This window comes from Eleutherodactylus coqui, chromosome 2 (assembly GCF_035609145.1).
Source record: "Eleutherodactylus coqui strain aEleCoq1 chromosome 2, aEleCoq1.hap1, whole genome shotgun sequence".
NCBI lineage: Eukaryota > Metazoa > Chordata > Amphibia > Anura > Eleutherodactylidae > Eleutherodactylus > Eleutherodactylus coqui.
In genome coordinates this window covers 301179420-301203735 of record NC_089838.1, presented here as the reverse complement: position 1 = coordinate 301203735, position 24316 = coordinate 301179420, and the positions used below count along the sequence as shown (strand labels likewise).

At 41.2% G+C, this 24316-nt stretch overlaps 1 protein-coding gene across 5 annotated transcripts; it reads right to left on the bottom strand.

Annotated features, from left to right (window-relative positions):
• Positions 1-24316, bottom strand: LOC136612809 (aspartate aminotransferase, cytoplasmic-like). Of its 5 annotated transcripts, none has more exons than XM_066593499.1 (11): positions 24156-24315; positions 23879-24025; positions 20886-21051; positions 19009-19190; positions 18785-18902; positions 12469-12581; positions 10239-10340; positions 9812-9962; positions 5649-5814; positions 4322-4464; positions 1-1960 (listed from the first exon to the last, which is right to left on the bottom strand). In XM_066593499.1, exons 3-11 carry the CDS (start codon positions 21001-21003, stop codon positions 1647-1649), a joined length of 1407 nt encoding a protein of 468 aa, XP_066449596.1. In that variant the 5' UTR covers positions 21004-21051; positions 23879-24025; positions 24156-24315; the 3' UTR covers positions 1-1646. The 5 variants fall into 5 exon arrangements, with proteins under 5 accessions (XP_066449596.1, XP_066449597.1, XP_066449599.1 ...); XM_066593500.1 differs by having other exon boundaries at positions 20886-21048; XM_066593502.1 differs by lacking the exon at positions 23879-24025 and having other exon boundaries at positions 20958-21051; positions 24156-24316.

Genomic DNA, 24316 nt, shown 5'->3' with positions numbered 1-24316 from the left:
TCCCAGTAAAACCTTCTTTATTCCATCCATAATGGATTCGAGAAATTGCAGTAACAAGTTGGTAGAATTCTTCATTATTGGGTTTTCAGACTTTACAGCTATACAAACAACTCTGTTTTTGCATTTTCTTACTGTTTATATCTTGACCATATGTGGGAACCTGGTCCTTGTTTTGCTTATAATGTGGAGTCCATCGCTTTCTACCCCCATGTACTTTTTCTTATGTAACCTTTCGTCCCTTGACATTGTCTATACATCTGTCACTTGCCCAAAACTCATTTTTATCTTTGTCACCAACAATGGTAACATTTCTTATGCAGAATGTATCCTACAACTTTATTTCTTCATTGCTTTTGGTAGCACAGAATATTTTTTACTAACTGTTATGTCATATGACCGTTATATAGCAGTCTGTAAACCTCTGTATTACTCTGTTGTAATGAACCAACATGTTTGTATAGTTATAGCCATTGGTTCTTGGTTGGGTGGAATAGTGGCCTCGATTCCAATTGCATCTGTTACCTCCACTCTTGATTATTGCAGCTCAAACCTCATCAACCACTTCTTTTGTGACGTCAATGCACTCATACACCTAGCATGTAATGATACAACACTTCTCCATACTGTAATCCTCATACAGGGAGTTGTGCTGGTTATGACATCTTTCATATTTACTCTTATATCCTATATACAAATATTATCAAGTATCATGAGGATCCAAACATTGAGGGGCAAATCCAAGACCTTCTCTACATGTGGTTCCCACCTCACTGTTGTCAGTCTTTTCTATATTATGGTGTTTGTCTTGTACATGAGACCCTCATCATCAATGTCATTAAGCCAAGCCAAAATATTAACTGCATTATATGTCTATATCATTCCTCTGCTGAACCCAGTAGTGTATAGTTTTAGAAACCAAAGTGTGAAGGAGGCTTTAAGAAAAAAGTTCAAATCATTGTTAAAAGACAATGGCCGATAATCACTGAAAGTAGTTGTCTACTTTTCACAAGCCTCATTTATTAGAAAAGTCCTCTGAAATTAAGTTGGGCACAGGTTGTTTTGCTTTTAAGACCCCCAGCAATCAGCTGCAAATGTTGGGGAACCTGGCAACAATTGTTCTATTTCCCTGCAGCACCCCTAAAGGGGAAATGAGGCATTACAGAGTTCATATACTACAATGTATGTGTAATGCAAAGATGGTCTGAGTCCTCCAGAAAGAGAGATGTTCTCAGCAGTTGCTCTCGATTCCAGTCAGAATGTTAATTACATATATCTATGCTATTTTCTGATGAACCTAGTGGTATATAGTTCTAGAAACGAACGTGTGAAAGAGGCTTTAAGAAAAAAAATAAAATCATTGTTGATCACAGGTTGCTTCCCTTTTGGACCACAGTAATCAGCTGTAATCTGTTTGAGAACTTGGCAACACGTATTCCATTTCCCTGCAGCACCCCTACAGGGAAAATGAGGCATTACAGAATTAATTTACAGCATCTGTAATGCACAGATGAACTAAGTCCTCCAGAGAGAGTTCTCATCAGTTGCACTTCATTCCAGATTTTTGATTAAGGTTCACAAAAGAGAACTCCCTTCTATTCACTCATACTGTCTTATTAATGTAGCCAGGCCCATTAAGGGCCAAGCCTTTATTGGCCTTTTGGATCAGAAGACCTGTTTGGTTTTTGCTCCCCTGCATTCAGGTGGTTTGTAACATTTTGTATTGAGGCAGATGGATGCCCTGTACTTTCTAGGCTCACCATTTTGGAGTACATATTGCTTAGTGTATATTCAAGATAGTTTTCAGCAAAAGAACTGCAAGACAAATCATCATTCATGGTAACATCATGTACAGACTGTGCAACATAATCCAGATTATTTGCATTGAGGCCGGAGATATTCATCTGTCCACATTCTGGTAAATATATGTGTCGCTTTTTGGCCAGGATATCCACCTGACTCGCTGACAAGGAAAAAAAAGTACATGATTTAATTTCTGCAGCATCGACCACTTCTACAAGAGGATATTTCTATAATGGATTTATATGAAGTAATTGCTTCTAATTCTAATTCCTAACAAGGGATCCGATTTTACTCTTAAAAGCCCTGAATATACCCCCAAAAATCTAGATTTAAGGGGGTGCTTACTTAAGTCAACTTTTTAGAAAAAATATACTCCATGAGGGTGCTTTCAGATGAGCGTGTTTGTACATGGGTACGCACAAAACCACACACTCACATACGTGCACAAACACGTGTTAATCCAGGTCTGTGCCCATTGCCTTCAATGGGGCCACGGCTGCTGCCAGTGGCCCCATTGAAAGCAATTGGCTGCCGGCAACCCTTGCAGTGATTTTCGAGGAAGGATTTGAAATATAAGCCCTTCCCAGAAAATCATCCCTGGTTTGTGTAAAAAAAAATTAAAAAAAAATTATATATATATATATATATATACACACACACATACATACACTCACCTCTCCACCACTGCTGTATAAATATTCCCCACAGGGAGTCCCCTTGTCATTGAACACTGTGACAGCTGTGGCAGAGGATCAAGAAGCTCTCCCATTGTTTGCTTATAGGGAAGACAGGGTAGCTCAGTATGAGGAGACCTGGAGGCCCTGGATGGACTACATCTGAACAGAAAACGCTAGGCCCTAGAAAGATTCTATAGGTGATGAGAGCCTTAACGTACAAATTCTTTCCAACTTTGAGGTTTATTCTAACACTAGGTTGAAGACACGGATTTTCTCTGATAAGCTTTCTACTATAACAATTGTCATTATCAATGTTTTAACGTTTCAGATATCTTTATTGCGAAGAAATGTAAGCAGTTGAACATTTCTGTAACAACATGTCTTATTTGATGATGACTTGCCATGTTGAAGTACTTAACAATAAAAAAAACTATTAACAATAAAAGAATCTCCCATTGATTTCAGTAGGGCCACCACTGCCAGTGGCCCCCTTAGAAAGCAATAGGATGCCGGATGCAGGATGCCCCTGCAGTGATTTTTAGGGAAGGGCTTTATATATAAGCCCTTCCCTGAAAATCATTGCTATCTGGTCTAAAAAAATAAAAAAAATACTCACCTGTCCGCCACTGCTGGGGCTCAGGTGCATCTAGTAGCTTGAATTCAATGAATGGCGAAGCACTGTCTGTGATTGGCTGAGCACTGTGACCAATTTTAAATCCCCGCCTGCTGAAAGAGATTCAGAGCAGTGCTTTTCACACATTCTAGGGATGATTTTCAGGGAAGGGCTTATATTTAAAGCCCTTCACCGAAAATCCCTGTGGGGCTTGCCAACAGCCAATTACTTTTAGTGGGGCTGCAGAAGCACCAGTCCCATTGAAAGCAATGGGAGAACACTGCGATCTTCTGCCACAGTTGTGACAGCTGTGGCAGAGGATTCTTTACTCCCCTCAGGGAGTCCCTATGTCACTGAACACTGTGACAGTGCTGTTGCAGTGTTCAGTGACAAGGGAACTCCCTGCTCGGGAATATTGACATGGACCTATGGTGCGCGCATGTCTTATGTTTTGCACGTACATGCGTTTGCACGCCTGCAAAACACAGACATGTGAACACACCATAGGGAACCAATGGTTCTAATAGACACATGGTTTTGTGCGCACCTATGTACGCACACTCACACGCTCGTCTCAAAGCACCCTTACTAGGCAAAACCACTATTAAAATATACTTATCAAGTTTTGCCCTTTAGGGAGAGTTGGAGGCCCAGCATATGCACCATACAAAATTTTGGGTCATAGGCTATGATCCATTTCTAGGATACGCCGCTTTTTTCACCATCACATCCTCCATTTTCAATACGTTTTTTACTCCCCCACATTCTCCAAGATGGTCTTTCCCCTGCTATTTTCCATTTTTAAATACTTTTTTAATACATTTTTTGCCTCATATCATCATCAGCAACATGATTGGACAACCCACATGCCCCTTTTTTACCGAAGTACGGCTACAGCCCACTCACCTCAATAAGTTAAGTCCCCTCACTCACACACTACCTCTAGCTGCTAAGCTATTGGGGCTGACAGATATTTGCAGCTGAACTGCAGAGGCTACTTCTGGAGACTTGCCAACTCTTCTGGTCATCTAGGAGGTCTTTCTTCTATCCTGGAGCCTCATAGATGACCTGGGAGAGTTGCCAAGACATATGGAGCTGTCTGATAAACAGTAAGGGGGGAAGATAGGCCATCAATTTTAAAGAACCGGATAACCGCTTTACATAGAAGTCCTCACCCAAACTCCATCTAAAAATCTTTATAAGATTGAATACTCACCATACAGCTACTTACATGTTAACCCCAAAAAAGCAAACGGACCCGCCTGCTTGGTGATATGCTCCCATGATTTTAAGGACTCCAGAAGTCGCAGCTTCTCCCTAGTTTTCTCCCTAATAATCATGAGGCGTCTTACTACCATTTTCAGACTCGCCTTCCTGTGAAAGTGAAAAAAATACATTATGCACAATGTACATGCTTAATATTAAGTCACACACTACTTCAAAACATACATGTTAGCCTTTACAATACAAAACATTTCCAAAAAACTTCATATATTGGTACTTTTAGAGGTAAAAAGTTTTTTCTGCCCAAAAAGAGTAAAAAAAGATGAGAACGCCAAGAGGTTACAATAGGAGGTATTAGTGATTGCCATTCAGATACCGTGTGCATAGTCACATGAATAGAACTGAATTGATTCAAAAAAGGAGAGGGAAAGGCCAGCGTCACACGGGTGTATATGAGCACGCAATACGCAGAGATTAGAACCCATTGATTTCAATGGGGTCATTCACATACGCTTATTTTTCCTGCGCACCAGAAGTCCCCATGGAAGTCAATGGTAATGCACAAATCCATGCAAAATATGCTAGATGATGCGTGAAACATTATATAGTTGTGCAGGACACAGAACACATCTGGAACTCATTAGACTAATTAACCATTTCAATTGATGTGTATTTTTTGCAGCACGCAAAAAAGCAGTGTTCATTGTGCAAAAACACTACGCTCATGCGCATGCAGATATACATATGTGAATCCAGCTGAAAGACTAAGTATTGCACCGTGCCCCACTATCAAGCACATCATGCATAAAGCGACAGCAAACACAGCAGAAAAAAACGTAATACCACATCTCATCACAATTTATCCTGCCAGAATAAGGTCCTCAAAGGATTATATAAGCAGCGCATAAAGCGAGAGGAGTGGAACACCGGGGTAATACTACGAGTGAGACATGCTGTATTTATGCCATTGTTTGAATGTATATTGCTTAATATATGGGAATATTAGGGTGGGGATTGCACTGTAGATGTTGATATGTGCTTTGTGTGCTCTTATGGAATCTTTAAGTGTCTTAAGGGGTTAATATATATTTTGACGTAGTGTATAAATCCGTTTTTTGAGGTTAAATAATCTATATTGGAGTTGCTATTGTCGTAATTATTGGGGGTACGATGAAGTTTTTATCCGGGATGTACCTAGCCATTATATGTTGTCACATGTTGGTGAATCATAGGGGACTATGTCTTAAGTAAATAGCTAAACAACACTTGAGAAAAAGCAGCGTTCTGCAGATTCTCACATGATATTGCAGAGAAACCGCGAGCAAACAACTTACCATTCCATGTAAAATGATGGATTATTCAGCACCGTTGCCACGACCCGTGAACCTACACATGGCGGCGTTGACCATACTTCATGTGCAAGACTTTCGAGCTGGGAGCGGACGCTAATAAGAATGTCATTACTCCTCAAGACAATTAATAGATTCCCAATTCTTTCGCCTGCAGGTCAGGAAATAAGACACTGAACATTCTCCACAAGGATTAATGCTCTCATTAGAGTTCTTGTAAATAGTCCATCACTTTAATGAAATAAAATGCCAACATTGCAATTAGTGCGCGTGCCACTAGATGGCAGCATGTGAATGTGTGGTTGCAGAACTGTACATACTGTATATGAGAATAAACTAGACAAAACGTAAAATCATGGACGCACTATGTAATCCACACACACCATATAAACTATGCATTTAGTTATATTATTGTACACATATACCAAAAATCCTCTCTGCGCACCATGTAATCTGCACAAACAACATACAGTATAATCAATAAAAACATTATATCATCTATAAATTCGCAATATAATCTATATACTCGGCATATAATCTGTACATATTAAGGGCGGCTTCACACAGGCATATGTGCGATTGTGCATGCCTCGGTGCAACGTGATTGCACCAAAAATAACTATTTTTTGCACACATATCAGTGTATTTTACTGTCATTTTTCCACACACAAGGCATTTTTTTGGCGTGCAGGACACAAGCACGACTATTTAGCCTAATGAGTTCCATATATGTCCTTTTTCCTGCTGAATTGTACATCTCTTTGAGTATTGTGCGCGTGTTTGTGCACCGCCCATTGACTTTTATGGGGATTTTTGATGCACAAATGCACACAAACCTAGAGCATTCTGCTTTTTTTGCACGAAGGACGTGAGAACAAAGCCATTGAAATCTGAGTATTGCTCCTGCAAATGTTGCGCATGCAAATACGCCCATGTGAATGCGCCCTTAGTCTATGCTTACACTATGATGTACAATCTATGTACATTAACTCATCCATTGTTTCCTAAGCTTTTCAGCCTTGAGGCATTTCTGGGAAAACATTTTTTACCATGGGGCACCCCTACCCAAAAGGGGGCGTGGTAAGGGTGCATTGCTCATCACAACGTATTATTTTACCTCTGTTAGTCCAGTAGTCATAGCGGCTCTTCTGAGGGGCCCCAGTGGCAATAGTGCACCCCTTAGTGACCTCAGTAGTAATAGCACTCCCCTTAGTGGCCCCTTTAGTAATAGAGTGGCACAGATGCCCCTAAAGGACCCTGGTCGATGCCCCAATATTGCCTGCTACAGACGCCCATATCTTCTTTTTTAAGCTGCCTTAGATGCCCCTAACTATACCTACTTCATACATAATCATACTATATGGCCGCAGGACCTGAACTCAACTCCTCCGTAGGAAAAGCGTCATTACTCACGGAATGTGTCACATGTCATAAACGTCCATTACATATCCAGAGGTCGTCACGTTACAATACCCGCGTGTCATTATTGTATTTGAATCTCATGACCCAAAGCCTATGGTCTATGCGCCATTCCATAGACTGCGTCATAGACACATCAGCATACACTTACCATCATGTACATTACACTTAAGTATAACACTTTACTTAATGTTATATTACTCTGCAGCATAAACATGGTGCCAATAATACTTTGCACTAAAACACCACTGTCCCGTGAGTCCTCATCCCCCACCCTGGCCAGGGATAAACTCACGCGATACTGGGGACTGTAAGGGACTCATGCTAGTTCGGAACACATTTTGTTGCTCGCTCACCCTTCTTTCATCGGCAGCATTTTTTCTGTCGTGCAAACCTCCCAAAAAATCTGGTGCAGCTGTAATGTACAGAAGTTTATGTGTAGCAGCTTCTGGGTGTTTCTGGATGGTCTATGCAGTCTTGTGCTTAAGGGTATTGTCAATGTGTTCCATGTGAGTGAAGATATTACGTATGTAGATTAGTGTCTGGGTTATGTCTGGAAAAGTATCTTTTAGTTTGTCCTCGTTTTATATATGTGGATACAAGGTGCATGAGTGGGGGCATTCGTGTCAGTCAGCCAACCTGTCTGTCTTTGGTGGTCTTTCCTATCGGTCGTGCGGAGAGGAGCTGCTCTGCACACAGACATTATTAGTCTGTGTGTAGTGAATATGAAAGAGGCTGAGAGGATAGAAGACGTGCTGTGGACCCCCTTCTTCTTCTCTGCATGGAGAATTAGAAGCGTGAAAAGCCGCAAGAAGTGTGAGCTCCTGCTGTGCAGCATTGGGTGCAAGTCTACTACTCTGTGAGTGTGTGCCGGAAGAAAGTCAGTAAAGTGTTCATGAGAAAGTGTCCGGGACCAGGGATTCACAGATAACTTGGTCGGTGTAAGTCACCCGGGGGACTAGAGGAGCCAGGAGAAGATCAGTGAGGAAAAGATGCGGTAAGAAGACTGACTGGGGAGGAATAGGTAAGTATTGATTTTTTTTTCTAATGACAGAACCCCTTTAAGCATTTTTTTACTAAAAACGGCATGACAGCCTTGTCTGACCCTCCGCACTTACCTGATCTCACTCTGTATGACCTTTTTTTTACTAGTGCTTCGAGCAATGAAAAAGGAAACAAAATTTCCCAGCTGCACATTGTTCTTGTGAATCAGCCATCACAAAACAGGTGAAAGACTGAACAACTTGTTGAAAATCACCAGAGCCGAACGCAACCTTCCCCAACAATATCAGTTAGTATACTGCCTTAGAAGACCTTCACCGAGTAACAGAAGCCAGTACTAGTACCACCCCGCACACCAGAAGAAGATTCCTGATTCCTTTGGGTCCACCCTCATATAATCTATACATATACTATTTAAAATTGTACACCCTATATAATCTAAACACATATCCCATAATTTGTACATACACCAAATAATCTACAGAATTGTCATATAATCATTACACACTATACAATCTGCACACAACGTCTAATCTATAAACACGTCAAACACAAGGCACACGGCCTCATTGTACATGGCTCGCCGGCCATCCAGTATTTTACTCATCCAGCCTCAGGCTGAGTCCGGTAGCGGCAGAGGTTAGCGGTCACAGACTGTACTGCCACCGCCGGACTCAACCTTCAGGCTGGGTGAGTAAAATGCCTGTAGGGATACTTCCCAGCCTAAATAATCTTGTACTAGTCTACTAGAGGGTCACTTATTACTACTGAGGCCATTATGGGGATCATTTACTACTAATGGGGCCAATATATGGGTTACTATTGATTAGAGGCGTAACTTGAAGCTCCCGGGCCCCGATGCTAAATTTGTAACAGGGCCCCCAACTATAATGCTTTACTTATAGTACTGTGTTCCCTATATGGAGAAGAGAGGCCTTATGGGCTCCCTAAGGCTCCTGGGCCCGGGTGCAACTGCATCCCCTGCATCCTCTATAGTTACGCCCCTGCTATTGATACTACTGGAACCAATATACAAGACCCTATTACTACTGGAGCCGCTATGGGGGTCATTATTAGGGCTCATTCACACTGGTTTTAGCACATTTCGATCATGCAAATACACTGCATATTTGGCTGCTTTATGTGCTCAAATACACTGCATATTTGCACACGCATAAAAGAATACAGGCCCATTGAGATGGTGCACAAATACACAGGTTTCCTGAGTATTTAATGTGTATTTACGCCCACTCATTCACTCCAGTGGCCTATTGTGATATGTAATACGCAACAAAGTAGGTCATGTTGTGTATTTTTTCACGCAACCGCACATCGCATGAAAAACATATGTTCATGTCAACGAACCCATTGAAATCAATGTACTCTATTCCTTGTGTATTACACATGGAAATACTCTCATATGAATGAGCCCTTACTATACAAGTACAATAAGTCCTTTGGAGGCAACCATAAGGCTGATGTGGCCCTTGGTAAAGATGAGTTTAACAACCCTGCTCTACACCATATAAATGTTATACTCTATATACTCTGTACACATAACATAATCTGTACAGACCCATGTAGCCATCATGGGCCACATGACTGGCACACCGATATTCCCGCTTTGTAGTACATTCTAATTAAGTTATCATAACACATTACATGTCAAGTTAATGTTTGCTAGGTCTGTACATACATTGTATCATCTATGCACACTGTATACACACCGTATAATCCAAAACTTGCAGAAAATGATTGCGCGCAGAATAACTCAAAGTCTTCAGATACAAAGTAGCGCACAGGCCAAGCGTCTGTGTCAACATCTCCGGAGGCCAAGCCCTGATCTTTAAGGTGGAAAAATGGAAACATGCTCTTTCTCTGAAATAAATATAAAGAGGTTTGACCAAAATGCAGGAAAAAATGACTCCTGATCACCCAGGCCCGCGGTTCGGTGCAAGACAGGGCAGTGATACTTGGACTGTAACGAGCCGTGCACCTCTGAACAGAGTTTTATCCCCATTAAAGTCACCAACATATCAGCTTGGAGACACTGTAGGTATCATTACTAAGCAATCAGACTACTGTGGTTAACTATTTCAGTGCCATGATTTCCTTACCAGCTGAAGGAAAGCAATACTGTGGCTCTTCTCTTACCTTCATGACATCTGCTATCTGCTTCCAGTCACTGCTGCTGAGTTGGATTCCAGTTGGGTTGCAGGAAGTTGGTAAAACAACAATAGAAAAGTCAGGAGACTTCTATGAAAAAAGAAATGGGATCTTTTTATTTAAAAGGGTTTTCTGTTTAAAAAAACTTTAGCGCTATTAGAGCTTTCAGGATCTATCATTTAAAGAGGAGAGCAATCACAAAGAGTGCCTCTGGAGGACCCAACTCCTATGTGCATCCCATTAAATCTAATGGGAAATGTGTAATACTTCATTTCTTCTGTGATGGAGTTGTAGGGGAAATAAACTAAACATTTCATTCTGTGTAACCCCAAAGTTTACAATTAAAGCCTACCTGAGTTTTCAACAAGTCTTTGGAATATACCAGGTTCTCTTTACCTTCTGATTTGCTGATGTTTACACCATGTTTTATTCTGGTGGTCTTCCCCATTTTCTACTGCCTCGCTGTTTGCTATCCACTTTCAGGCAGGCATTGTGTTGTAAGCCTAGCATTCTGCTAGTAGTTCACTGTTCTATACTTCCTTACCCTCAGCTCCCATGCTGCATTGCTCTGACTCTAGCCTAATCAGTGAGAAGGCAGGATGATTGTAAAAGTAATGTCCCATTCAGATGGGATGACAGTCATCTAAATGACTGCACAGTCTCTGACGTCACCGCTAAGGTCATTAGCGCTTGTGCGGAGCTTCGCTGCTGGATCACGGGCTTCTTGTTCAGCACTTCACAATCTAAGCACCAACAACTTGTACATTTTATCTGCACTCTGGACCCTCTTCTTCATTCTGTGCAGCCGCTAATCTACCACTGTGTTTGCTTGCATCACTTCCGCAGAAACAGACTGTTACCTACAACTCCCAGCACGCCTATAGCTTATCTCCTGGCTGGCACTGTAGCTCACAGGTCCTACAACTTACCAGCACCAAACTCCTTCTCACTGAGAGGGACAGAGAAAGCAGCGGAAGCAGATAGACAGGAGCTTTCGACACATGAGTAATACATTGTAGCATTTCTGCTCCTGTCCTCCCATCATGCACTGTTCACAGGCTGTTGGACCCTATGGATGGGGGAGGAAGTGGTAAGTGCGGAGAAGATGTCAGAGGAAGATGAGATATTTCAGATGGAGGGGACGTTACGAAGATAGAAAATGAAGTAACTAGCCCGGGTACAGAGGACCTATTACACAATGACTTATTGTGATTATGTACATTAGATATTACAATGTTCTTCTGTGCCCCGAATATCCCTGAAGAGAGAGATGAAATTATAACTGAAAGCCCCAATGTGGATGTGGGCTGAGCCAAAGTACAAGATGTTAAACTAGAAAAGCTGCCCATTGGGCCAGTCTCACACGACCAAATTTGAAATGTGGATTCCACGATCGCGGCCCGTGTGGATGATAGGTGGTAATGCGTAGGCATTGAAAGGCATTGACTTAAAAATAAAATAAATTTTGTTATTTGTATAGTGCCAACTTATTCCGCTGCACTTTCAGGTAATTTAATTACCCCCCACCAAGCTGGGTACTCATTTTACCGACCTCAGAAGGTTGGAAGGCTAAGCCAACCTTCAGCCCGCCAACTGAACCAAGTGGGGATTGAACCTGCAACATTCAGGTCATGAATGAGAACTTAGGACTGCATTACCGCTTAACACACTGTGCCACATGAGGACTTTCACTGGTTTGCTTAGACACGCAAGTAGGAATTGCGGATTCCGCAAGCAGAATAGAAATCACAGCATGCTCTATGGAGCGCATATGGGTTCTATTGATCTCTGTGGATGCGCACTACGCAGTGCATGCACAATTAACATTGCATATGGGTGTGGATTCAGAATTTTGGGGTAAAGATAGAAAGAGAAGAAGAGAGGGGGGGTGGGAGGGGAGAGAGAATATATATCGCCTTGGCGGTCGACTGTGCAATGTTGAGCTACTGTGCGATGTCATTCCCTGCTTGCAAGCTTTCTTTACGTGCACCATACGCTGTCCATATATGAACAATACATCCGTGTAGAAAACCGCACACATACGGGATCATACGCAGTTCATTTCTGCAATTTTTCGCAGGTCTTCCGATGCGGATATCCGCACAAGGAATCTGAGCTGTTCCTGTGAGCCCGGCCTTATTTTGGAAGAGCCCTGACCAATATATCAGAGAAGTACAACCACAGATCAAACATATTTGAATATGGTGGGTCATGTTACCTCCAGGTCTTCTAACATTTCTGGTAATGCAAGGCCCATATTTTTGTTATCCCAAAACCGGTAAGGACAAATATTTGTTAATCCAGCAGCTTCAAATAAGCAGCGGTACCTGTCTAGAAAGACAAAAAAAAAAATGAGTCAAGGCTAAAATTCTTCGATAGGCTGGATTCAGTCTAGTATATCTTCCCTTCCTATTTGATCCATGTTTTGCGGACTGTAATACATAGATTTATATTAGCCCCGTGTCAATTCACATTGCCATATTTTTACAGTTGTCTTTTAAAATCACTCATGACCTATTTTCTTTGTTTTTGCTTCCATATTGCTATTCTTTTCTATTGGGCAAATACTGGTCACCTTGCTGGACCTGTGTTCATTCCAGGGACTTTCAATGCGGAACATCACCTGGATCTACTGCAGCTGACAGTGGATGACTTCTTGGATAATCAAATAGTGATGAAAATACTGATAACATATGGCTGTATGGTGATCTGAAATATGACCGTTATTCACATCTGTATTACGGACGTGTTTCCATGCCGGCTATCTACTGTATTTGAATGCAAAGCACTTATGTGCTAACTTTAGAATTCCCCTTTATGTACATGCTCAGGGCTCTGGTCATGTGCATAGCTATAGAGGGGTGCATAGGTAGTAGCTGCAACTGAACCCTGGGGCTTGAGGGAGGACCAAAGACCCCCCTGCCACATAAGAAGATGCCAGTATTATATATGACTAATGGAAGGTGGGAGGCAATAAGGATGTATTATGGATATTTAAGGCTGCTTTCACATCTGCTGCAGAGGTTCCATGTTCTCGCTCCATTGGGGAGCAGGAAAGGGGAATTCCCTGGCCAAACAACCCATCTTATGGCAGAATATCGCCAACCAGACCCCATTGACTATAATAGGATCTGCTTGGTTTTCGCTCATCTGCCTGGCGTTTTACCAGGAAGAAAAAGTACTGCATGCAGCATTATTTCTTCCGGTATTTGATGCTGGATCTTCGATGGAACCTCCGAATGAAGGTTCCAGCACACATGAAAACCCAGCCGAACCCCTATGTTCTCACACTTATACTTATTTAGCCAGATTTCATCGAGTCCAAGTTTCTAAATAGTCTGGTGAAGTAGAATGAGTTTAGTTAAGTCACTGTTGAGAAAAGTGACCCTCATTCTACCAATAGGTCGGAGTCCTGGAAGTTAAACTTACTTCAATTTATTATAGCATACACTTAGAATATGCCATAAATGTCTCAGATGGGAATACCCTTGTGGCTCTTAGAAGTGGTTCAGTATGGCAATGTGGTCCTCAGACCGGAAAATGTAGTGCACCCCTGCTTTAAACTAAAATCATGTAACCGAGGTGCCATCCTATACAATAACATTGCGTGTGATACTGCCAAGGAAAAGATCAAATGTCAGCATATTTATATCTAGTCTGAATACCATCGGCCTAGAGTCTCCAGTAATCTATACGCCGGTCAGCTCCTGTTTTTTCCTTTGTCTGCAGAGCCACCCTGTTCTTCCTGTCATCAAATTAGACAAGTTAAAAGGAAAGTAATGGAGAAAGGTCACTTTAACTACAAGAAGGAAATGAATAAAAATAGACAATTAGCGATTGATTGTGATTGTGGGCAATGGTCCCAGTAGGCGTTTGAAAAAATACAATTCAGCCAAGTGGAGGGAGTGTACTATATATATGACAATCAGTGATATTTGCATGCCAGGGATGATTTGCTTACAAATGCTAAGTTTAAAGACCTCATTTGGAGTTTTGGGAAAGCGGATGCGCCAGTTTCATCACTAAAGGGCCTTTGTTGTACATAAACCTTCCTGACTCAAAAATGTTATATTAGATAATTACTCAGCCAGGACTCGTAAAGAAACTAAGACCTTAGTCATATAGGTTATGCAACAGGACTATGGATTTAAAGCTATATACAATGGCAGCATTGTGAATATATTTACATTGTTACGTAAGTAAAAAAATGAGATGTCCTTAAAATTCAGCCGTTCTCGGATCAATTATGCACCATTCATTGCACCCCCAAAATAGTAAAAGTTGCTCAGACTGCTAAACATTCAGTGGGCAGAAGCTGGCCGGAGTAGCCGAAGTGGGTGCGCTAACGTTAACCTGGTCATGGCGGTTGCTACCCTGCTTAGAACGGTGACTTGTGCAGCAGATGAATTACACAAGGGTTGTTAGCTAGAACAATGGTGTAAATTCGGTGTGATGCAAGTGCCTTTGAGTATAATGGCGTTATGAAATAAAGAGGCCAGTCCAAATAGGCTGCAATAAAACCGAAGGCACACAGTTTACTGACTATCATGGATTCAGTACAAAAGTTCAGTTCAATAGTAAACTATTCTAACTTCTTCTCAACCACTTCCAATTATATGTAACGATTCCTGCAACCTTTCTAGTAATAAGACTGTCTGACTACATTAACTGGCTGCTTCTATGAGTGGTTATTTTGTGTAATGCAGGCTCTCCTGTGGATGCACTGATTTCTGACTAAGCAGGGATACAGTAAACTCATGGTTACAAGGCCTGATTTCCTTTCAGCTACGCGGGGTCTGACTTGACTCAGATGCCTTCTGGTAGGGTGGGAAAAGACTCTCCTGCGGCCAGCTCCACGACTTGAATTCCCCAGGCTTTACGTAACTTGATCCAGACTAGGTTAAGCTGGACTTGACATGCGCTTAGACTTGACTTGAGCTTAGGCTTAGCTTGATTACTGCGAGGCTTTGCTTGACCTCCTCATTGGCTCTTTTTAACACACATCTTGGACTCTCTCTCTCCTTACATCTTGGACTTTCTCTACCACTCCATCTTGGACTCGTTCTACCACTACATCTTGGACTCTCTCTACCACTACATCTTAGACTCTCCCTACCACTACCTCCTACACCCAAACAAAGACTACCATCCCAAGGGTCCAGTTGGAGTGTTGGCATTACCGTGACAAGGACTAGGCCTTCCGGCCATATGCACATTAAGTTTTTTTGAGGCTGTTACAGCGTCACCCGTGACAAACCCTATTCCTGTTTGTAACTTTATTGGGCATCCCACTACTAGTGACCTGTCTAGGCCAATACACACATGTAAACATCATTGACAATACATTTACACACATACATACATGAGGTAGCTAGATAAGTGCTGTGGGGCCCCAACTCTGGACCACTACAAGCACACATAAAAGAAGCAATCTCCTGCAGCTCGCTTTCCAATGGTGCCTGGTCCCACTCTGTACCCCACTTCCTACTGCAGGATCAATGACATCTACACACATGGAGATATGGAAGACCCAAAATTACTGAAGATAGAAACATGAAATTTGGATAGTAGTTTCTTTGTATAACTTAGAGAATCATTAAAAGGATTTTCTGAAATTCAACCCCTAAGGCGGAGATAAAGAAGGGTGAAAGTTTGTATTGGAAAACAATATCTAATGCACCTATAAACTTGAAAATTGGCAAAAATAATCTAAAATACAAATAATTAAACACGTATTTTACCAATTGTCAAAAACACTGACCTAAATATTTGCCCGGCTGCTACTAACTCACACAAACCACCATAAGTATTAGGTCGCGACATATCAGCAAAATAGTCAGCAGAACTGTTATAATTATTCCTATGACTATCATAAGATAAAATGTCAAAATCATCCCAATGATTCACTACATGCTCCAATATTTCCTCCTGTTAAATGTTGCATCTATTGATCCCTGTAATCAGCCATTTCAGAATGAGAAGCTGACTGTGCTCCAATATCTCCTCACACACCTCTCTGGCCCACATGTAATCTCCTATATACAACCTGTCCCCACCAGACAGCTCTGCCCTAATCTTCCACTACCTCCCCACATGTAATCTCCTATATACAAACTGTCCCCACCAGACAGCTCTGCCCTAATCTTCCACTACCTCCCCACATGTAATCTCCTATATACAACCTGTCCCCACCAGACAGCTCTGCCCTAATCTTCCACTACCTCCCCACATGTAATCTCCTATATACAAACTGTCCCCACCATACATCTCTGCCCTAATCTCCCAATACCTCCCCACATGTAATCTCCTATATACAACCTGTCCCCTCCATACATTTCTGACCTAATATCCTGATATATCCCCACATGTAGTCTCCTATATACAATCTGTCCCCTCCATACATTTCTGATCCAATATCCTGATATCTCTGCACATGTAATCTCCGGTTTTCCCAAAACCTATTTCTTTGCTCTGCTCCTCACAAAGTTTCCCTAGGATTTCACCCATGCCTCCCACAAACTCTGGAACCTGCTAGCCCAACACATCAGACTCTCTGCACCTTATTTTCTCCCCTACATCATATTTGCTTTTGCAGCTACAGCTTGACATTGAGTACTGCTGTCAATGTTACTTGTAACCAGTTTCCCCAAGTTCTATTATCTCCAGCTGTATTCCGTTACCAATAGTTTTACCACAAAAAAGTAAAGGACTTCTAAAATGAAGTACATTATTAAATCACAGTGAAGCTCCACTTTGGATCAATTTTTATGAGATATTGCCTAAATATTTATTTAGCAATGTAATGTCAATCCTGTATCCTATTAACTATGGAGCCAATATGCAGGACTGCAGCAGACCCTACTTTCATCATTGATGTTTGTTTGGTAATGTGTACAGTACAGTATGTACATATGGAAGAATTTTCTCATAGCAGTAGGATTTCCTATATTACATCCTAGGACAAGAATTGAAACAATGAGGAATAACTGCAATCCAGAGACAGGAGAAGAAATAGGTCCTTTGAGACAATCTCTTATTCATGTTGTGTTGTGAAGAAATGCTCAAGAATAGATACTGACTTTCCAAGTACGGTAATACTATCCTGTCACTCCTCACTACCGTCAAGAATATTTATGCCAAGAAAAACTCAAGATATAGTATCAATGGTGGGCGACCTTCCCCTTTAATTTAGTTTGCAATATTTACAAAAGGACTGCCAGACCGATAATTGGAGATGCCCAATTATGACCACAGATTGTTGGTAGAAGTGTATAATCAAGTGTATCAGATCTACTGCTTCTAGTTGTCAATGTCGCCCATAAATGATGAGATATTCAACTGTAAGTGTGGAGAAGAAGATATCTACCTATACACGATGCAGGCACATATCCCAGGTGCCCCATGTCCTGACAAAATAGCACATTAGTGTCGAGGACTGGTGTTGAGAAACTGAATCAGTGAAACCCTGTTGTGGGTAGTACCTTGCTAAAAGCTCGTTTCAGGTTCGTGCGAAACAGAACTTTTAGCAAAGTTCAACCGGAAACAGGGTTGCACTGGTTCAGTTCACAGGACACCATTCAGGATGTTTATGACAAGCAGCGCAAGGGAGTTTAAGGGGTTGTCCCATGAAATATAGTTATACCTCATCCACGACTGAAGATTGCCAAGCTCAAACACTTAGAAGTTCCATTGGATTGAATGCAGCAGTGGTGCGCATGTGTGACCATCAATCACTCCATTCATTTGTGGACCTTCAAACCCCCTTTCTTATGATCAGTGGGGATCCAAGCAGTGCCCACACATGGTAATAATGCCCTTTAGTGTCCCAAGGTTATACAGTAGTGTTCCCCACAAGGGAATTATTTCCCCTTAGTGTTCAACAGTTATAGGGGTCCGCAAACTAATACTGCCCCCTTTGTGGCCCACAAGTCACTTTATGACCACACAGTTATATTTTTTATGTAGTAATTCACTTCTTCCATGCAGCCTGTGGCATCTTCATGTGTACGGTATCTTGATGAATCTTCCTTCCCTGCTCTGTCTCCTCCCCTCTAATGTTCTGAGGCAGGCAGGAGGAATCATCAAGATACAAATGAAGATGCCAAAAGCCTCATAGAGGAAGTAAAGTAAAAAAACAAGTAGTGTGGCTGATAAGACATTGCCCCATCTGGGCCTTCCCTTCCTTCCCACCGAAATCCTGATGTCCAGTGCCTGGGAGACTACCTAACTCTTCCAGGAATACGAGGTCTCCTCTTTCTCAGGGAGCTTCTCAGACATTCAGAGAGAGTTGGCAAGTATCATTATTGTAAATGGGACAGGGTATAATATGATCATTATACTGCTTAACTACCGTGTTATCTCCAAAACACCGTTCCACTTTTTGCACATAATGGGACTCAATTGGTGATAGGGGCTGCATTTAATAGTTTGACTTCACGACCCTCCATAATTCTCATAGCAGCCATGAAATAATGAAGGTGCCTGGTTAATCTACAGATTTTTTATGTCATATATAGTATAAGTATGGAATTTACCATAAGCAAGTTGAGCAATACAGACTGAAGTTTTCTTATTGATATTATACCATCGATGGAGGAATTTTGCTCCTAATCTGAAAGCCCCGGTGGTTCCTGGGGTCTGTACACCACTCGCCTGACAAAGACAAGAAACAATGAATGTCTGTGCCCCAAAAATAATTAAACACTTTTGGCTCTGGCAATTGAGTAAGGTGGGTGCGACTAAATGAAGTCTTCCTTACCCTGTTTTGTAAGATAGCTTTACTGTTTTTCCCAAGAGCAAACTCTGTAACTCCTCGGATGTACTCTGGTGCTCCGGTTACTGGCAGATGCTCATAATTCCTTGTCGGGTCATTGACTATCTGGAGATATACCCTTTTTACTGGCAAAGGAACCCATGGCTGACCATCCTCAGATAGAAGAACTATAAAATAAAAAATAACGTCCACTTTTAGTTACAGAGCAAGGACAATTTTAGATAAGTGCATTTGTGCATCCATAATGAGTGTCCTGGCTTGATGCGGGTCTACTGATGTGAATTCACATTATCATAGATTGCTCTGTTGCTGGTAGTTCAACTCAGTAGACCCACAGTCATTCTAGCACACTTTGAAACTGGCCTATAAGAGAAATCACCAAGAGGGATTCCAAAAAGACTATCTAAGAAAGACTAGATGTCAGTGGACTCTCTGATTTGCCAATAGCTAAAATTAACTTGGACTCAGTCCATAGTTCATTCTTAGTTTCCATCAGAGGTATACAGTATGTCGAAAGGATTTCTTGATGAAAGCCCCAAATGGAAGGCTCTGATGTAAGCCACTGTATAGACATACAGTAACAAATGTTGCCCACAGAACCTTATACTAAAAGAAAGTATACTGGACGGTATATTTTTTTAAATTGCTCTATATGAAATAGCATGGTCTACTATGCTATCCCATACAGAGATGGAAAAGTATTTTTGGTTTCCTGTGAAGACAAAGTCTGAGTTTCTCTGTGCTGAAATAAAAAATGTAGTAGACATAGATGTTACTTTTGATTTAATGAAACATTTTGTCTTCATGGACCAAATAAAGATAGAATTCCATGGACACGTGGTGCATCCCTTTATAGGGAAAATATTAGCAATGCCTTACTAAGATATGGATCTCTCTAAGAAGGCAACCAAAGCAGAGAATTTGTCCAAAAACATGAAATGTAGAATTAATTAAATTAAATTATTCATTTTTGTTATTTTACCACATTAAAGGGGTATTCTGGCACAGACTAACATTGTAATATCTAATGTATATCATCACAATTACATCTGATACACTTCAGCTGGTATTTCCCTCCATTCATCCTGCAAACATCTGGCAAGTTCTCTCAAAGAGGATGTACTCTGTTTATATTTCCTGACCCGGCATTCCAGTTTGGGCTAAAGATGTTCAGTTTGGGACTCTTTGCAGACCAATCCAATCGTTATCTTTTTGAATGATCGCTGACCATTCCCAGAGCATTGCCGCATTATCAGTAACACATTATTGTCTAGAATGTCAAGGTATATCTCCATGTTCATGGTTCTTGTCACTGCAACCAATGAATCAAGTGGTATGATTCTTCATTACTTAGAACGTTCTTCCATTGCTCATTTGTCTAATAACGACACTGTTTGCACCAATTAAGATGGGCCGATGCATTTTCTTTGAGAGAACTCACCAGACATTTGCAGGATAGATGGAGGAAAATATCAGCTGAAGTGTATCAAACGTTAGTAGAAAGAATACGATAGAGAGTATCTAATGTTGTTGGGGCCAAAGGAATCGCACTAAGTATTAATACATGGAAATAAATACTACTTTTGATTCTTGCTCCGGTGTCCAATTACTTTGGTAGGATAGTGTATTTGGTAAATGGAGAGGTTTCTTAATATTTACAGAGAGCATACATGTATAACAAGGAAACTTCAGTCTCCTAAAGGTCAGAAAGATGCCATTTTCCCAATGATTATTAGATACTGTACGCTCTCATATGTGATCACAGATAACAGACCCACTTTAAAACTAAATATGAGACTCTTCCCTGTAGCCTTAGATAGGAAATTCTGGCGTACAAGATTTCAGCTTCATTGTCACTTTACCTCTTTGTCCGAGGAAAATTTTTCTTCTATTCCCATCTTTAAGATAAGCCTCTTCCTGCTGCTCAACTTTACCTTTTATAGACTTAGGAACATCAAGGAACACAGAGAGGGTTGTCATCTTGTCCTGACCATTTCTTCACCAAAAAGGACTGAAAAGCCAATTCTTCTGTTCAACAAAGACATTAGCTTAGGTAGATTTAGATCATTCTTACTGACATACATTTGGTGGGTAAGCAAGAAGTAGGAGAGAGAAGGAAAGGAATATGACTGCAGAATCAGACTACACTGAATTTGTAGTCTGTTACCATGGTAACATACACTGATTGGCTATTTTATTACAAAGCCCAACTCTTTCATGATTGGAGCTTCCCTATATGGAAATTATACCCGTGATGTAGGAGAGCTCCATAAAATCAAATGAGCAAGTTTTCAGTGGATCAGTATTCGTTTGAATTCATACTAGAATGGGAAAATTGAGCGATCTGAGCAATTTCCAGTGAAGCCTGGTCATCGATGCCAGACTAGCCGGGCCAGGATTTCGCTGCCAACTGTGTGGGATTTTCTTGTGTAAGGCTGTATTCACACAGGCTAAAGGGAGTTCCACCCAAGATCCTCAGACTCAAATTGTATTGCACAGCACACAGACACCCCTTCCGTGTGCTGCATGGGACACCAAATATTACATGTCCCATTATTAAGTAAGACTCGCATGAAGATAGGACATGCAGCGTTTTTTCAAACTCCAGCCAACAGTCCAAGTGAAAAATTGCTCATCTGAAAGAACCCATTCTCTTGTGTGAGAACATTACGTCCTAATGATGTCAAGAGTATGCCAAGACTGATGTGATCGAGAAAAACATCCATCAAAAAGGGATCTTGTGGAAGTAAAAAACTCATTGACAAAAGGAATTAGAAGAGAATGTCAAAAATCATTTAAAATTAAGTAAAAAAATGTACCAACGTAATTTGATGACCTAATTTTGGCAGATGAAACTTGTTGAACTTAGTTTAGCAGCCAAAATCTAAGATGGCGGGCTTGGCTGACTGTCGGATAGGCTTTTCCTGGGTGATGAAATTACAAACACGTTTGCTGCTCGTAGCGCCTGTGTTTTTATTATCGCTATGAATGCTGGGAAAATCACCTGACTATAGTCACCAATGACCGTGAGCGATACATTTCTTCTAGATTCAACCTTTGATCGCAGATCTAGTGAACTCGGTTTTGCAAATCTTAGATCAAAAAATGTTGTTGCAACACCTTTTCCCTAAACCAAGTTCAACAGTTGAACGCAGTTTAACTAATTCTGGATCAACAGCATGGTTGATACAACCAGTCCTATGAGAAACAGATAGACAAGGGGGCAAAAGAGCACAAATGGATCAGTGGAAAAAATTCTGATTAGATGAATCCAGATTTCTGCTGCAACATGCTGATGGGAGGTCAGAATTTGGGGCAGGCAGCATGAATTGATGGCACTAATTTGCAGCAACTGCAAGAAACTTCCTGTCCTCATGGGCCAATATCCCTACAGAACATTGCCAACACCCAGTGTTACCATATCTACACCGCAATGAATTGCTGCTATTCTGAAGGCCAAAGGAAGTCCATCTACACTATAAGATGGGGGGGGGGGGGGGGGGCTCTAATAAAGTGGCTGTCCCCTTACAGGAACTGTAGATATAAAATGCTACAAAAATTTTAATCATTATTATTTGCAAAATTGTTGAATTTTTCATTTTAGATGCATTGGACCAATAAAAAAAGCATAGCACAATAGTGAATTATTTTCTAGAGTAATGGTTTGGTGGATGATCCACAAGAAGTAGTATTATGTTATTATTTAATTTAATTAAATTATTACATTATTTCTGATGCGGAAATGCATCAAAATTAACTTAATGATGAGAGTTCTCTGCTGCCTTTTAGCTGCTTTCTCCTGGATTTGGACTGGAAAGCAGCTAAAATAAGGCTGGGATCTCTCAGAATAAGGTATTATCACATCACATTTGCATGCATACCGTGCGATGTCTTTAAGGTTCCCAAGGGAGCACCCAAAAATACAACGTGCTGCTATTTTTTTTCTTCGCAGCTCATGTGAACAAGTCAATTCAAAAGAATAGAATTCATATTCTTGCTAGTTTTGCGTGTCTCGCAACACACAAAAACGTGCCTGAGAGTCTGACCCGTGTGAAGGTAGCCTTATGTGCAGAGTAGATGCAAGGGGAAAGCAGAGAGAACATTGTTCTTTCTCTTTACAAGTCACTTGTACGGTCTACATGGAATATTGTGGACAGTTTTGGGCACCAGTACTCAACAAGGACATATCATAGCTTAAGCAGGTACACAGGCCGGCAACAAAAATAATAAGTGGAATGGGTGGACTACAATACCCAGAGTGTGAACAAAATTGGAGTTAGTTTAGAAAAAAGACAGCTGAGGGGTGACCTAATAACTATGTATAGATTTATCACAAGACAATACAGAGATCTCTCCGATCATCTATTTATACCCAGGAGTGTAACAAGGGGGCGCCCTCTACGTCTAGAGGAAAGAAAGTTTCTACATCAACATAGAAGGAGGTTCTTTACTGTAAGAGCAGTGAGACTATGGAACTCTCTGCCTGAGGACGTGGTGATGGCGAACTCACTAGAAGAGTAAAAGAGGGAGCTGGACGCCTCTCAAGCAATGCAATATTACATGTTATAGTCACTGATTACTTCAAAAGGCTCAGTGATCCGGGGATTATTCCAATTGCCAGATTGGAGTCTGAAAGGAATTTGTTTCCCCTAAAATTAGGAAAATTGGCTTCTATCTCATTGGTGGTTTTAGCCTGGATCAACTTTCTGATATAATAGGCTTAACTGGATGGACTGGAGTCTTTTTTCAGCACTTACACACTATGTTACTGTACTTTGAGAAAAAACTGTGTAACATATTCCGACACCTATAACTTCTTATTTTTCTATCGATGGGGCTGTATTAGAAGACATACATTTGAAAGTCCGCAGTGTCTTCATTCTGCCGGTCAGTGGAGGTTCCAGCCATCAGCGATGCCTACCAGCCACGAGTGATAGCATATTCTAGTGATATTCATATTCATCACTAGCAACAGTTGAAAACCCCATTTATCACTGTCCCTCTGAAAAAGAGGACAACATGACCGTGGCATTACTATGTATTTGATAGGGAACCTAGCTTTACACAGCTTTGTGGGATATGTCAACACTATAGGAGCAATGGTAAATGAAAGTCAATTTTAAATCCCTTACCTTTTCCACTATCAGGTTCTGTTCATGCAGACTTCTCATATATGAGTTCTTGCATTCTTAGGAATAGACATTAATGAGCTTGAGGCTCATTCCTCTGCACCTCCTTTGTGTACACAGCTTTAGCACGACACCTCCTATACACACAGCCTGCGGCCACTTGA